At 55.3% G+C, this 16,429-nt stretch overlaps 1 protein-coding gene across 1 annotated transcript in view; it reads right to left on the bottom strand.

Annotated features, from left to right (window-relative positions):
* Positions 1 to 16,429, bottom strand: part of CPAMD8 (C3 and PZP like alpha-2-macroglobulin domain containing 8) — an 82,146-nt gene that overhangs the window by 12,437 nt on the left and 53,280 nt on the right. Inside the window, exons 24-30 of the mRNA XM_047096209.1 lie at positions 13,751 to 14,049; positions 12,905 to 13,130; positions 11,178 to 11,354; positions 6,475 to 6,556; positions 3,509 to 3,665; positions 3,300 to 3,374; positions 205 to 370 (exon numbers count right to left, since the gene is read on the bottom strand). Coding sequence (XP_046952165.1) covers positions 205 to 370; positions 3,300 to 3,374; positions 3,509 to 3,665; positions 6,475 to 6,556; positions 11,178 to 11,354; positions 12,905 to 13,130; positions 13,751 to 14,049 — 1,182 coding nt within the window. The remainder of the gene's footprint in view (positions 1 to 204; positions 371 to 3,299; positions 3,375 to 3,508; positions 3,666 to 6,474; positions 6,557 to 11,177; positions 11,355 to 12,904; positions 13,131 to 13,750; positions 14,050 to 16,429) is intronic.

Consider the following 16,429-nt stretch of genomic DNA (forward strand, 5'->3'; position numbering starts at 1 on the left):
TATTCCACGAGGGAGGAAAATGACACACGGGCTCAAGCCACTTCATTAAATGGAGCCGCTGGATGCAACAACGAATAACAAACAAAACAGACTGAGCAAAGGGTGCCTCCTTAGCTCCATGCGCGTGTTCATGAACCGTTTAGGGAGATGCACGGTGGGCGGGCCCCACGGTGGCCTCTGGGGTGGCGATCAGGAGCCACCTACTCTGCGTGATGGCCAGGCTGCGGAGTTTTCGCAGCGCTGCGGGGGCTGCTGGGCTGCGGAGCAGGGTCAGCGCGTAGGTGGTCAGGGCACTGCTGTAGGGGTCGGCGGCCAAGGGCACACTGGACTCCAGGAAGTGCCTCGCTCTGGCAATGGCGCCCCTCTCCTCCTGCGGGATGGGGTGGGGAGTGGAGCCCTGCGAGGCTGCTCTGTTCCCCCACCCACCTGCCCACCCGCAGGTTCCCAGGGCGCACCTAGGGAGAGCTCCCAGACTCTCATTCCGCCTCCTTCTAGGGCTCCCGCAGCCTGCGGACCTGGCTTTCAAAACCCCATCCCCTTCCTGTTGGTGCCAGCTTTCTTCCGAATGAGGTCTGAGCACAGTGTATCAACCCAGAGAAGTACTGGGGGAATCAGGCAGAGCCCTGACCACCCTGTCCCACCCACCCCTTCACCAGGCTGGCTTTTAAGAACCCCTGCCCAGGCCCACTTCATCCTCCAGGCCTCACTTCAAGTGTTGCCTCCTCCAGGAAGCCCACCAACCCTGATCATGCTTCTCCCCCAGCCCTAATGTGAGCCACTGGAGGACAGAAACTGAGTCCGCTGTCCAGCGGGGGCTTGATGCAGAGAAGCTGCCCAAGCATATTGGTTAAATGGAAAAAATGAGTGATTAGAAGCATTCGTGAATTTGATAAATGAGCAACGGTGTTCCCGTGGGCACCGATGGAGCCATGGCATTAAGACAACTCTGCTTTTAGGCCGCCTGGGTGGTGCAGCTGGCTCAGCGTCTGGCTCTTGATTTTGGCTCAGGTCACGATCTCACGGTTCTGTGAGTTCGAGCCCCGCACTGGGCTCTGTGCTGTGTGGGGCCCACTTGGGACTCTCTGTCTCTGCCCCTCTCCCACTCCAGCTTTCTCTCTCTCTCAAAAAAAGACATCTCTGCTTTAGACTGTTAAGATCTCCGAAAGCATGCTCTCCCAAAGCTCTCCATCTTTAGATCAGGACAAAGTATGGAAACTGCCCCTGATGCGGGGCGTTGAGATATACCATGTACCTCCTGGGGCCTCGACACACCGCAGTTAGGACCATGTCCCCATAGGAGAGGACACAGAGACGCAGGCACAGGGCCATGCAGAGACAGAGGCAGACACTGGAGTGACATGGCCACAAGACTAGAAATGCCCGGGGCCTCCAGAAGCTGGAGAGGCCTAGAAGGACCTTCCCTTAGAGCCTTCGGAAGGAGCACAGCCTTGCTGACCCCTGGACCTCAGACGTATGGCCTCCAGGACTGTGAGAGAATAAACTCGTGCTGTCTGAAGCCAGTTTGTGGTACTTGCTACAGCAGCCCGGACCCCGATCCAGGGGCCACGATCCAGCCTAGGGCACAGGGGCCTTCAGAGTCCGGAGTGGATGAAGACACACGTGACACAGCTCTAAACGTGTGACAGGGTCCGAATGACCTGGAAGTCCATTTAACTGGAAGAAGGATCAGAGCCAGAGGAGACAGGAGGGGCCCGCCTCAGGGGATGCGGAGGGGCCGGGGTCCCTCGGCCTCAGAGGTGCAGGCACTCACCAGCCCCCCCCCCCACCCCCGGTCCTGGGACTCCCTCAGGACCGCTGGCCATCCTAGAGGCAGGGTGTATGAGTTTGCAATGGCTGTGTAACGAAGTGCCACAAAGTGGGTGGCTTAAACAGTAAAAAAAAAGACAAGGTGTCACAGATCTGGAGACCAGAAGTCTGAGGTCACGGTGTGGGCCACTGAGGGAAGAGGCTGTCCCAGGCCTCTCCCGGGCTTGCAGCCGGCTGTCTTCTCCCTGTGTCTCCACATCGTCTTGCCTGTGCGTGTGTGTCTGTGTCCAACCCCCTTTGTATAAGGACGCCAGTCATATTGGATTAGGACCCATCCTGATGGCCTCATTTGAACTTGATTTACCTCTTCAAAGGCCCTAATCACATTCCGAGGTATGCGGGTGCTGTCTGGGCCCCCCACCACAATACGTTGAAGCGCTACCCCAATGTGATGGTGTTAGGAGGCGGGGCCTTTGGGATGTGATTACGTTTAGCTGAGCTTCTGAGGGTGGAGCCCCCACAATGGGCTTAGGGTCCTTACACAAAAAGGAAGAGACACCAGAACTCCCTCTCTCTCCACACGTGCGTACCAAGGAAAGGCCATGTGTGGACACAGCGGGAAGGTGGCTGTCTACAAGGCAGGAAGAGAGCCCTCACCAAGGACTGACTCAAACAGAACCTTGACTTGGGTTTCCCAGTTTCCAGAACTATGAGAAGTAAACGTCTGTGGTTTAAGCCTCCTGGACTGTGGTATTTTGTTACGGCGGCCCGAGCTGGCTAAGACAGGGGGATAGGATTTCAGGATATACATTTCAGGGAGACACGATTCAGCCCTTTAACACGGGGCAAGGGGCCCTCCAGGCAAAGTGCACAGGACCTAGAAGATCTTAGGTCACGGCAAACCCTAGACCCAGAGGTTCAATCTGGATTGGGAGGCCACGAATTCTGAGAAAAGCCACAATTCGCAGTTCGTCACCAGGGGATGTAGAACCGATACAGATGTTAGGAATGGTGGGGTCCCTACTCCCAGGATTGGGGTCCACCAGGGACGCCCTCACCGCAGGGAACGTGTTATACGCACCCCGCTTCACAGAAGCAACAATGGCTCTCCAGTCCCTTGGGACAACTAAACCTTGACTGGCTCCAGTACCCACTGTAAATGGAGGTTCTAGACCCTTCCCCCCAAAAAACTTCACAAATTTTGGTATAGGACTCCCGGAAGTGAGCCCATGGGTCACTAGCCAGGAACGTGATGTAGCCCCAAACAGGCTCCCGGGGTGTCAGATAGTCCTGGGACGTCTCGTACTCAGGATACAGCACCTCCACACCCCCCCCCCCCACCGACGATTGTCACAGGACCCTCTCAATCCTCTGCCCGGGCTACAAGAAGGTAAGCATCCTGGGACCACAGGAAAGCATGAAAAAGAGTGGAAGGAGGGCATCGAGGAAGAAATAAAGCCTGCCCGAGGACGGCCAGCCTGGCCTGCGGGGGGGACGTTGCCCACCCACTCCCCCAGCCGCCCTGTGCTCACCTCCGAGGCAGTGCCTGTCTCCAGGAGTGCAGCCACCACGTAAGCCGTCAACGGGACTGTGCCGTGGATCCCACCCTGCAAGAGGACTTTGGAGCCTCACCCTGAGCCAGAGGGGACAGCCCCTGACCTCCTGCTGGCCCGAGACAGCACCCGGGAGTGGGGGAGGGGGCAGGGCTAAGGCACCAGAAGCAGGCGGAGAGGCCACTCACCTGGATGTCCTTGTTCAGGATCCTGCCCACGGCCGGGAAGGAGCCATCCCCCCGCTGCTGCTGCATGATCCAGCCCTTGGCAGCCGCCAGCTCCTGCGGGTCGATGAAGATGAAGCTTCGTGCCTGGGCAAAGGACTTCAGGACAAAGGCCGTGAGCCTAAAACAGGATGAGGCAGGGGCTGGGAGGGCCATGGGTCGGGGACGGTGGTGCAGAAAAGGTCACCTCCCGTGGGCACCCCGAGGAACCGTGCACCCTCCCTGCACTGCCCGAGTCTCTGCTTCCTCCCCTGTAACACAGGAGGGTCCGGCTTGCCCTCTCGGGGCTGTTGTGAGCACTCCAGGGAAGTGTGTGGGCACCCAGCAGGGCCCAATGACAGAGGCCCGCCTCCCTGCAGCACCAGGGTCTGGCACTCAAGGCCTTCCCGGGAACTGGTCCAGCCCTGCCTCCCCCTGCCACATGCAGGAGACCTTCCTTGTTGCCCCTCCACAGCCACTCCCTGAGAGATCCCCAGTCTTCCAGAGAGATCTCCAGTCTCTCTTGGAAGCCTGCAGCCAGGTGCCTTAGATGCTTAGACCCCTGATGGCCCCACCCAGCCACAGTTAGGGGCATTTCAGTCCCTGGCCCTGAGAGTGACTTTAGAATGGGCACATGCGGTGATGCTGGGAGCAGCTGCTGCAATTTTGCCACCATGAGGGGAGCAGCCACTGTGCTGAGAGAGCCCACAGGGGCCCAAGGAAAGACCCGGGGCCCCGATGCATTGTGGGGCTGCCAGACTGGCCAACCCTGTGGCCTCCCCAGCACTGTGGCGTGAAGTGGCATTCAGAATTGCCTATCGGCCAGATTTCTGTGGCCTGAAGTTGGTAACGTTCTGCCAACCCACTAGCCTCAGCTACGTGTCCAGGCACGTTTCCCTTCCCATTTACACAGGACGAGGTCCCACTTGTCTCTCAACACTCAGCCCACGTGCCTCTGCCCGGAGGAAGCCTCTCGGGCACCCCTGCCCTGGGATGGGCTCTCTGGACCCTCAAGACCCCTGCCTGGCCTCCCCACAGCCCACCTCTGGGTCACAGTTGCCCATCCCTGGCTTTGCGGCCTGTGCCTTGCCCACCCCGCACCCCTTCCCGCTCTGTCACGGTGCACCCGAGTGACTTAGTTGATGGGACCGGGGGATGAATGAGGGGGTGAAAAAGAATCACGGGAGAAACACTGGATGGAAACCAAGGAGCCGAGAGGGACGAGCGATAGAACCGTCGGCGGGAGAACGCCCCACTCAGGACGGGGGCGCAGTCCCCGCTCTTCAAAACCCAGTGGCTCCCCCCCCGCCACGCCCATCAGGTGGCTGTCGTCCAAACGGCACAAACCAACAAGTGTTGGCAAGAATGTGGAGGGACCGGAGCCCTGTGTGCTGCTAAAGAAACAGGAAGTGGTGGGTCAGCGGTTCCCTGACAGGCTAAAGGTGGCATTCCCATGCGACCCGGCGGTCCCACTTCTGGGGATATCCCCAAATACGAAAGCGGGGTCTCAAGGAGATATTTGTGCACCCGTGTTCCCAACAGCTCTGTCACCCCAGACACCATGGGAGCCCCCCCAGCTGTCCAGACTGATGAACAGAGTAACAAAACCGGGCGTATCCATACAGCCAGATATTTATTGCTCGGCCTTAAGAGGGAAAGAAACTTTGACACCTGCTCAGCGCGCGTGAATCTCAAGCACACGCTCACAGTCTCATAAAAGCACAACATGGGGTGCCTGGGGGGCTCAGTCAGTTAAGCATCTGACTTCAGCTCAGGTCATGATTTCATGGTTCATGGGTTTGAGCCCCGCATCGGGCTCTGTGCTGACAGCTCGGAGCCTGGAGCCTGTTTCGGATTCTGTGTCTTTCTCTCTCTCTCTGCCCCTCCCCCACTCACACTCTTTCTCTCTCAAAAATAAGCATTAACAAAAAGCTTTTTCAGGGGCGCCTGGGTGGTTCAGTCGGTTGAGCGTCCGACTTCGGCTCAGGTCATGATCTCGCGGCTCGTGGGTTCGAGCCCCGCGTCGGGCTCTGTGCTGACAGCTCGGAGCCTGCAGCCTGCTTCCGATTCTGTGCCTCCCTGTCTCTCTGCCCCAACCCCACTCGCATTCTGTCTCTGTCTCTCTCAAAATTAAATAAACATAAAAAAAAAATTTAAAAAAAAAACAAAAAGTTTTTTCAAAAAGAGTTCTGGGGAGACGGACAGTAACGACTGTACGAGAGGGTGAATGTACTCGATGTCACCGCACTGGATGCTTAAGATGGTGAAGATGATAAATTTTGTTTGTGTACTTTACCAAAACTAAAAAAAAAGGAAAAGGAAAAGGAAAGGAAAAGAAAGAAACTCAAGTGGTGGCTCCGGGCTCTGTTGACGTGAATCGCCAAAATGCGAAATGGCCCATACCCTAAAACCTGTGCGTGCCTGCCCCAGGAGTCCGCTCGTCCCGGCCACTCTCCCTCCGGGACCCTGAAGCCCATCCCTCCCCTGGACGCCCCAAAAGCCAAAGGGAAACCAGGCCCCAGGCTGCTGTGCCCACACACTCCCCCGACTTCAGCCTCCAGGCGGTGGTATGGCCTCTCCCAGCCCACCCCCTTCCTACCCCGGGTCACCCCCATTTCTGGGTCCAGTGGTCTCTGAAGAGACCAGAACGCCCAGGACCTGCTCCCGAGGGGCTGGAGGGCAGGGGCTCCGCCTGGGGCACTGCGGCAACAGCAGCAGAACCCCCCCCCTCGCCGCACCCGGGGCCCCGCACACCTGCCCACGTCCTGCCCTCTGAATCCCGGGGGAGCAGGGGCCACGGCTGTCTCCAATTCCCAGCCAGGCCCCCCGGTCACCCCGGGGATCTGCCCCGAGAATCCTGGCCCTGCTGTGCTGCGCGTGAGGCTGTGGTTCCGGGGTGGGGGGGGAGGTGGAGAGACCCCACGGCCATGCCCTCCGGAGTGGGGACTCACCACATGCTCCCCGATGCGTCCCGATCCCCGAAGGCGCTGTAGGAGCCGTCCCGGTGCCTGTAGGTCAGCTGCCGCTGGTAGCCTGCGGGGCAAAAGGAGGGGTCGGCATCCTGGCGAGCCGCTGGGACTGGGCCTCGTCCTACCGTGGGACCTCCACGTGATGTAATACTCCCATCCGGGGGGGCCAAAACTGTCCCACGCTCACAGCCGAGGCCCCGGAAACTGCCCCACCACCCACAACCGGAGATGCGCAACCCCACTCCACGGGTGCGACCGAAACCTCCACTCTATTCCTCTCGCTCCCTGACATCACCTCTTTGTCACCCCTGCTCACATACCCGTCACGCCTGGGTGGTCGGTGACGTGCACCATCTCGAGGCAGCACCCTCTGTCCCCGGGGGTGGGCACTATGCCACAAGAGCTTGGTGTGCTCAGAGAACAGAAGAGCAAGGGGGCAGGGGAGGGAGGGGAGGCGGCCACTCGGGCCACCCTGGGGGTCTGGCCTGGCTGCCAGGGCAGCAGGGGGGGCACGGGCGGTGTGAGCGGGGCTGGGACGCAAGGGGACATGGGCAGTGGGTGGTCCATAGGGTCCAGGGAGGAAGCAGGCAGACCGGGAGGTGGGCACCGTCCAGGCGGGCAAGGACGACGGGCCGCCCCGGATCAGGTGGTGGAGACAGTGTGGGCAGAGACGCTGAGGCCCGGAGGAAAGAAAGATCTGGAGAGCAGCAAGGTTTGCAACTTCCCCGCTGGAAGGACGGTGCTGCACCCTCAGAGGTGGAAAGAGCAGAAGGGAGCGCTATACCGGATGGACAGTGACCCCCCCTCCCAAATTCATGGCCACCTGGAACCCCAAAATGGGACCTTACGGGGAATAAGGGTCTTTGCAGATTCAATTATGCGGAAGATCTCCAGATGAGATCATCGTGGAGTAAGGGAGGACCGAGATCCAAGGACTGATGTGCTTAGAAGACAGGAGAGGCAGAAATAGAGACGCAGGAAAAAGCCCTGTGAAGACGGAAGCAGGGAGCACGGGGATGTGTCTACAGGACGGGCTCCCCCAGAGCCCCCAGATGGAACCAACCCTGTTGAACCTTGACTTTGGACTTCTGGCCCCCGGAGTTGAGAGTGAATCCAGTCCTGTTCTGAGTCACCCAGTGGGTGGTACAGGCATCCCTCAGAAATACCGCGGGTTCGGTTCCAGACCCGTTTGCAATAAACCGTGTCAAATGAAGTTTTTTGGTTTTCCAGTATATTTAGAGTTATGGTTACGCTACACTATAGTCCGCGAAGCCTGCGACAGCATTATGTCTAAGATAACAATGTACGTGCCTTGGTTTATTTAATTTAAACATACCGGGGCGCCTGGGTGGCTGAGTCAGTTGAGCGTCCAGCTCTTGGTTTCGGCTCAGGTCCTGACCTCACGGTTCGTGAGTTTGGGCCCCACGTGGGCCTCCGTGCCAACCGTGCAGGGCCTGCTTGGGATTCTCTCTCCCCTCTGCGCCTCCCCTGCTGTGCACGTGTGCGTGCGCTCTCTCTCAAAATAAATATATTTTTTAAAAATTTAAAAAAAAAGAAAAACTTTAAAATATCATGGCCAAAAAGATGCTAACCGTCATCTGAGCCTTCTGCGAGTCGTAATCTTTTTGCTGGTGGAGGGTCCTGCCTCCACATGACGGCTGCTGACTGATCGGGGTGGTGGTCGCTCACGGCGGGGGTGGCTGTGGCAATGTCTTAAATAAGACAGTAGTAAAGTTCGCTGCGTCGAAGGAGCCCTCCTTGTTTGGTGGCATTTCACCCACGGTGGGACTTCTCTCGGAATCGGAGTCCGTCCCCTCAAATCCCGCTGCCGCCGCCCCCTCCACTCTGCCTCTGTGACGTTCTGAACCCTGTGTCGTCGTTCCAACAGTCTTCAACGGCATCTTCACCAGGAGCAGATTGCAGCTCAAGAAGCCTTCTTTCCTCGTCCGTTAGAAGCAACTCCTCTTCCGTTCAAGCTTTAGCACGAGACAGCGGCAATGCCAATATAACCACAATCTGGAAGTTCGAAGTATCGCAGGAATCACCAAAATGTGGCGGAGTGAGCAAATGCTGTCGGGAAAGCGGAGCTGGTGGGCTTGCTTTGATGCAGGGCTCTCAGAAACCTTCGACTTGGAAAAAACGGCCTCCCTGCAAAGCGTCTGCACTTGTGAAGGTGGGCCCAGGAAACGAACACCAGCGAGTGTGCAGAAAACTGATAGAGTCTGAAATGCCAATTGGCTGAAGGGCACAGGGTCTGGCTGTCCAAGAGAGGTCCGCGCTGCTGGTTACGACTAGGGGTGGCCTTCAAGGCCCTTTGCCGGGATGGATTCAGCAACCTGAGCGTCCCCAGCCACAGACTGAGCGGGCTTGGGCTTCCCAGCAGTCTTTGGTCAGCCCTTATCAGGCCAGATTTTCAGGCCATGGCAACCCACCTTACTTGTCCATCGAAGGGCTGTACATTTTCATCATGACGTCTCGCTGTTTCCTTTTCCCGTTGAGGACGGATGGTTCTAGATCATCAGGACTGCTTTTGGAGATCTCATCCAGAAGCACAGTCACTGGGAACCTTAACAGGCCAGGAGGCAGGAACCCCAGGCTCGCCTCAGGGATCAAGGCGCTCTCATGCCTCAGTTTCCCCATCGGAGAGGGGCCTGGCATCAGCTGGGCTGGGCACATGCCAGTCTTTCTTGAAAGCAGAACCCTCCAACGTCGTGGCCGTGGGCTCTCATCTCACCCTGGCGGGGACCTAGTGCCCTGGCTGACTGATCCAGGAGAGCCTGGGATCTCAGAAGCCCCCGCCACTCGCCCCTGAATGGTCTCAGGCTGGCTGCTTCCAGGACTCTCGCTTTGCTCATCTGGGAAATGAGGACCATTGGTCTGGGGGTGGCCGGGAAGGTGACTTGGGGCAGCACGGGTAGAAATGCACGGACCTGCCCGCTGTGGATGCCAGCTTCACAGACGGGTCAAACCTTCTCCTTCCTCTCCTTCACTCCACCTCCAGCCCAGGGCCAGAAGCACACCCCAGGAGGCCCCAGGACCTTGGCATCAACTGATCTTAACTCCCTTGCTACACACACAGGTAAGAAACCAAGGCACTGAGAACAGGCCCTACCTGAGAACACACAGCAGGTGCCCGTGACAGAGGCGAGGCTACAGTCTCCCTTGTCCCCCCTCCCTGCAGGGCCAAGACGTGAAGAGGAAGCTGAGGTCAGGGCACCCAGAGGTCCTACCCTCCACACATAGGGCTGTTCCCTACTCTGAGGATCTGATTCCTGGCGACGGAAGACATTCAGCGCTGTGTCATTTCTGATATTCGGGGCTGTGTTGTTTTTTTGTGAAGATATTCAACGCTGTATTGTTTAGGGGGGAAACTCGAGAAATAATCCCAACGTGTCTAAGAGAGGAGTTTAGCATGCCGTAGTTCATAAATGTATTATGATGGACGTGGGGATTACAGGGAACGTTTCGTTTCTTTTCTTCTAAATGTTTACTTATTTTTGAGAGAGAGCGCGCGCACGAGCAGGAGAAGGGCAGAGACAGAGGGGGACAGAGAATCCCAAGCAGGCTCTGTGCCGACAGCAGAAAGGCCAATGCAGGCTCGAACCTACGAACTGCAAGATCGTGACCTGAGCCGAAGTCGGGGGCTTAACCGACTGAGCCACTGAGGTGCCTTTCATTTTTCTTTTACTATACCTTATTTATTAAAAAAATTTTTTTAAGTTTATTTATTTTTGAAAGAGAGACAGACAGAATGTGAGCAGGGGAGAAGCAGAGAGAGAGGGAAACACAGAATCATAAGCAGGCTCCGGGCTCTGAGCTGTCAGCACAGAGCCCGACGTGGGGCTTGAACCCGTGAACCATGAGATCATGACCTGAGCCGAAGTCAGACGCTTAACCAACTGAGCCACCCAGGCGCCCCTATATCTCTTTTCTAATGTTTGTTATATTGCTATTATATTGCTCTGTTAAAAAAAAAAACCAACATTCTTATTTATTTTTATTAATATTATTATTTTTTATTTTTAATGTTTATTTATTATTGAGAGAGACGAAGCATGAGTGGGAGAGGGGCAGAGAGAGACAGAGACAGAGAATCCAAAGTGGGCTCCAGGTTCTGAGCCGTTAGCACAGAGCCCGATGCAGGACCCGAACCCACGAACCTTGAGATCATGACCTGAGCCGAAGTCGGACGCTTAACCAACTGAGCCACCCAAGTGCCCCTATTTTTATAGTTTTTTTTAACGTTTACTTATTTTTGAGAGAGAGACAGAGAGAGAGCAAGTGAACACGAGTGAACAGGGGAGGGGCAGAGAGAGGGAGACACAGAATCCAAAGCAGACTCCAGGCTCTGAGCTGTCAGCACAGAGCCCGATGCGGGGCTTGAACTTGCGAACTGTGAGATCATGACCTAAGCCAAAGTAGGATGCTTACCTGACTCAGCCACCCAGGCGCTCCCCGCAAATCTACATTTTTTAAAAGGTGCATCTCCCGTCCCCATAGCTGATTCCCAGCATGCAGAGCCTTGTCCTAATGGGTGCAGACACGGGGCTCCTGCTGACAGCGACCAGGCGGGGGCTACCCCAAGTGGCCTCTTCCGCTCCCTTCCGTCCCTCCACATCCGCTGCACCGGGCACGTGGGCTGCCTCCCTCCCCGTGTCCTCCGCACAGTCACCCGGCCCCAGTACCTTGTACCAGGTAGTCAGTGGTGTCCCGCTCCACCTCCGGGCTGAGCTGCCGGGTTTTCTGAAGATACTTGAGGACAAAGATGTTGGGCGCAAAGTGGATCATGTTTTGCTCTCCACAGCCGAAGGGCAGCCGCAGGAGGCTGCTGAGGTGGTTCAGGGTCGGCCCCATGACGTCTCCTGGTGGGAAGGAAAACAGGGCTGGGCTGCAGGCTGGCCTCAACTGGCGCCCTGGTTGTACTCGGGACGGCTTTCCCCGGGGCGGCCTGTGGCCTCACACCAGCTCCCCACCCTCTGACGGCCGGCGCTGCCTTTGGGACTGGACCATGCCCTGTGCTCACGTGGCCCACCGGGTGCCCTGGCTTTGGCCGCCACCTGCTGGAACTCTCCCACACGCCTCCCTCTCTGCTCTCCAGTCTCAACTCGGTGTTCTCTCTCTCTCCCTTTTCATTATGCTGAATGCTCGTTTCTTTTTGGCTTTTAAAACGGGTACATTTAAAGCTATACGTTTTCCTCTAAGTACGACTTTGGTTGCATCCCACACGTTGACGGGTCAATCCAGTCACTGTGGTTCCATTTTAAATATTTTTTTTTTCTAACTTCCAATAGGAAATGTGATTTTCTCTTCAACCACAAGTATTTAGATCTTTAAAAAAAGTTTCTGTACACACACGATATTGTTGGTATACTTTTAAGTTCTTTTTTTCCTCTTTTTGATTTCTCCTGTGCTTTCCTCCCTTCAGCACTCTGTCTTCCTCTTCTTGGCCTCTCTGCACCACACATGGCTGAACTCCTGCTGTTCCTGATCACACCTCCCTTCCTTCCTTGGCCTTTCCTCCTGCCCCACTGAGGCTGCCACTGCTCCTGCAGCCTCCATCCATGGCAGGGCCTGCCTGGCTACTTTCTCATCACCCTTCTCCGGGCTTTCCAGCTTCTTCTCCACCTTCTATTCCACTATGCTGAAGGCACTGGCACACAGGTCCTGGCCTTCACCCCCTCTCCATCCCTGCCCATCTGCTGGCTTCCCTTCACCCCTACCCAGGCCACTGACCCCCACGGCCATCTCTGACTTCATCTCCTGACTCAGAAATGATAAACTCCCACGTCTTCTGATTGGGCCACAATCACCAACCTGCCTGGGCCCCAGGACTTCTGTTCTCCAGTGTGAGAGAGACCTGAGACCCCCGCATTCAGGACTGTCTGCCCTTCCTGGCCTCTTCCCCTCTTCCCACCCTTCCAATACCCAACACCACATCCATCACAGAGGCCCCACTTTCCACTCCTGTAGCCGGGCTACAGGAGACCACCCACACCCTCCAGACCCCCCGTCACAGCCACTCGCTCCTGCTCAGGAAACGTTCTGGAAACTTGCCCCCCTCACCAGGACCCCCACCTTCTGCCCCGCACCCGGCTGACTTCACCCGCACTTTCTGTCCTCTTGCACATCACCCCATGCTCGCTGCCCTCATGGAATTCGCCACCTGCCCCTCGGGGTTGCTTCACACGGGGCTTGGGTGGGCAGACTGGGAACTCCTCGAGGACAGGGCTGGGGTCATCTCAGGGTCTGCCCCGGCATGGAGGAAGCACCAAAGTGGCTGGTCAGGTGAGGCCCCAGGGGCACAGATTCCCCAGCACAGGCTGATGCGAGACCAAGCCGGGGGCGGATACCCTGCCCCTCGGCCTCAGTTCTCGCCTCTATACTCCCCAAGCCAGCAACAGGGCAGACGCACCTATGACAGAGGCTGCTGCCCGCTCTGACCCAGGAATGGCGCTGTGCGGGACTCCCAGGGTAAAGGCCTCACTGTAGCTCTCGTCCACCTCCACCTTCTTCCAGATGCGGAACTCACCCATGGAGCCCCAGCCAGTGGAGAAGCCGATGAATCGGACCTCCGGTGGCCTGGGGAGGGTCCAGGCCATGATGACAGACTCATTGGAAGGCTCTGGGCCATGGCCAACCTGGAAAAAGAGGCCAAGGCTGCTGGCTGCTGAATGCTGAAAGGAAGCGCTCAGGCAGCGACACTGGCTACAGGGCTCACAGAGAAACCAAGGGTCAACTCATCCATTAAATGGCCAACAAGAGACACAAGCGTAGCACGTACAGTTTGCCAAGTCATCAGTTCCCTGGAACCCCTGGGCCTTTGCACATGCTATGCCCTCTGCCTGGAACATCCTCCACTCCCGAGTTTGCCTGATGAACTCCTATGCAGGCTTCAAAACCCAGTTTGGCTATGTCCCTCTTCTAAGAAGCTGTTAGCTGCTCCTTTCCTATGTCCTCTTTGCCTGGCCTGTAAAATGCCCCAGCCTCGATTTCACCCGCTTATATCCACTTTCCTTCCCCACGACGACCCTCTATACTTCAGCTCCCAGGTCCCCTGGGTGCTTCCTGCACCACAGCTCTCACCTTTTTATTTTTTTTATAAGTGACTCTAGGCAGACTGTGAGCAACCTGAGGTTGCGCCCTGTGTTTATCCCCCCCCTCCTCCTCGCCCCCTGTTAAGAGCTGGACACAGGGTAGGAAGCAGCAAATGCCAAGGAGCCCGGGGTTCCCACGCCCACCCCAGCCAGCCCAGCCGTGCCTGGATGAACCCGCCATGCCAGCTGATCCAGAACGTTCTGAATTCATCCCAGGACAGGATCTTGGCCGTGTACGTGCTGGCCACGGGGTCGCCCATCTTGCTGGTGGAGATCCAGGACCTGGTGTTCTGGTGCCCCCCCAGGACAATCTCTATCATGCCCGCTGTGTCCTGGGGTCCGGCGGACAAGGCCACGCGGGCATCATTGTGGGCTCGCACGGCCACATCAAAACGGGTGAGCCACAGCGGCCGCTGCACGTACTGGAACTCGTACTTGTTGGGCGTGGAGATGTGGACTCTCTCTGGACGGAGGGAAGGAGAGAGGGTGTTGAGGGGGCACCTGGAGGCATCCTGCCTCTCCCTGCCTGTGCCCAGAGCTGAGGATCAGGGCCCCTGGGGGGCCCGTCTCACTGTGGCTCTGCAGGCAGCTTGTGAGCAACGGCGAACGGAGACGGCTTACCCACAGCTTTGCCGAGGGCACACGAAAGAGGAGATGCTCACGGGGCTAACTCCTACAAAAGCCCTGTACAGCCAGAGACTGCAAAATGCTGTTGCAGCTAATTCAGACCCAAATCAAGGGAGAGCCAGACCGTGTTTGTGGGTCAGAGGACAACACGGCAGATATGGTAATTATTTCCCAAACTGACACACGGATTCGCGGCAATCCCAGTCAGAATCACGGGGGGGTCCTTTGAGGAAATGACAAGGCCGAGTCCACAATTTATATAGAAACGTAAAGGACCCAAAGGGTCAACACAACTTTGAAACGGAACCAGGGTGAAGGACTCACACCTGTGACATTGAGACGCACTCGGAAGCGGCAGTAATCACGACAGTGTGGTACGGACATCAACCCAGGCTCACCAGAACAGCGTAGGGAGTCCAGACGCGGACCCGCTCGTGTGCGAACAACTGATTTGCAACAAAGGTGAGAAGGCAATTCAGCAGTGAAAATCCTTTCAACAGAGGGTGTCGGAACCACTAGTCACCCAGAAGCAGAAAAGGGAACTCAGGTCCACACCGCGCATGGTTTTCCAAGGACCAACTCAAAACGGATCAGAGCTATTTTGTAAGCGTACAGCCTAATGCTTACAAACGTGGAGGAGAACGCGTAGGAATTGGAAAAGATTTCTTTCTTTTAAAATCTTTTTTAAGTTTATTTTATGAGAGAGGGACAGAGTGCGAATGGGGGAGGGGCAGAGAGAGAGGGAGACACAGAATCGGAAGCAGGCTCCAGGCTCTGAGCTGTCAGCACAGAGCCCGACGCGGGGCTCGAACCCACGAACCGTGAGATCATGACCTGAACCAAAGTCAGATGCTTAACCAACTGAGCTACCCAGGCACCCCAAGATTTCTCTTTTTTAAAGTTCATTTGTTCATTTTGAAAGAGAGAGAGAGCGCACATGTGGGGGAGAGGCAAAGAGGGAAAGAGAGAATCCCAAGCGTGGAGCCTGGCTCAAACTCATTAACTGCGAGATCATGACCTGAGCCATAATCAAGAGTTGGACACCCAACCAACTGAGCCACCCAGATGCCCCTGGAAAAGATTTCTTTTAGATACAGCAAAAGCATAATCCATAAAATGAAAAACTGGTAAACTGGGCCACATCAACATGAAAAACTTCTAAAAAAAAAAAAAGAAAGAAAGAAAAGAAAAACCTCTGGTCTTATAAACACACTATTAAGAGAAAAGACAAGCCACATATTGGGAGAAATGTCTCTGCGAAGCATTCATCTGATAAATGACTTGTAACAAGAATAAATTTATAAAAACTTCCAAAAGTCAACGTAAAATAAACGTTAAAAGATCTGACCAGACACTTCACCAGAAAAGATACATTAATAGTAAACAGGCACATGAAAAGATGCTTGAATGAGGGAAATGCATATCAAAACCACAATAAGATACCATCAGGCACCTATCGGAAGGGCGAAAAGTAATCAGAGGGACAACACCAGGTGTGGGCGAGGAGAGGGAAGAAGTGATTCTCGCCCCCTGCTGGTGAGAATGCAAAATGGGACTACCACTTTGGAAAACAGTGTGATCATTTCTTAAAAGGTTGAACACATACCTACTGTATGATTTAGCTATTTCACTCATAGGTACAGACTCAAGAGAAAGGAAAACATATTATCCATACAAAGACTTGCACATGAATATTCATAGAAGCTTTATTGGAAATAGCCCCAAACTAGAAATAACTCAAATATCCATCAGCAGGTCAATGAACAAAATGCAATACATCTATTCAATGGAGGCCCACTCGGCCTTAAAATGATTGAATTAGTGATACACACAACGTGAATGAATCTCAGCATTTTTATGCTGAGTGAAAGAAACCAGAGAAAAAGAGTACATTTTTATGATTCCGTTTATATAAAAGTCTAGAAAGTGCGAAGTAATCTATAGAGACAGGAAACAGGCCAGTAGTTCCCTGGTGACAAGACTAGAAACAGGGGTGAGTGATTACAAGGGGGCATGACTTTTGGGGTTAATGGAAATCTTCATTATCTTAGATGTGATAGTTTCACAGATGTACACAGATGTCAACACTTCCCAAACTGTACGCCTAAGATACGTGTGATTTATTGTATGTCAATTATACCTCAATCAACATGTTAAAAATATTACTGACATTACTTTGAATACAAATGTACATTCAGCCTAGTGTAAATTATGAT

This window comes from Lynx rufus, unplaced genomic scaffold, assembly GCF_022079265.1.
Source record: "Lynx rufus isolate CCGP_SWC_20201006 ecotype Redwood Valley unplaced genomic scaffold, mLynRuf1.p SCAF_4, whole genome shotgun sequence".
Taxonomy (NCBI): Eukaryota; Metazoa; Chordata; class Mammalia; order Carnivora; family Felidae; genus Lynx; species Lynx rufus.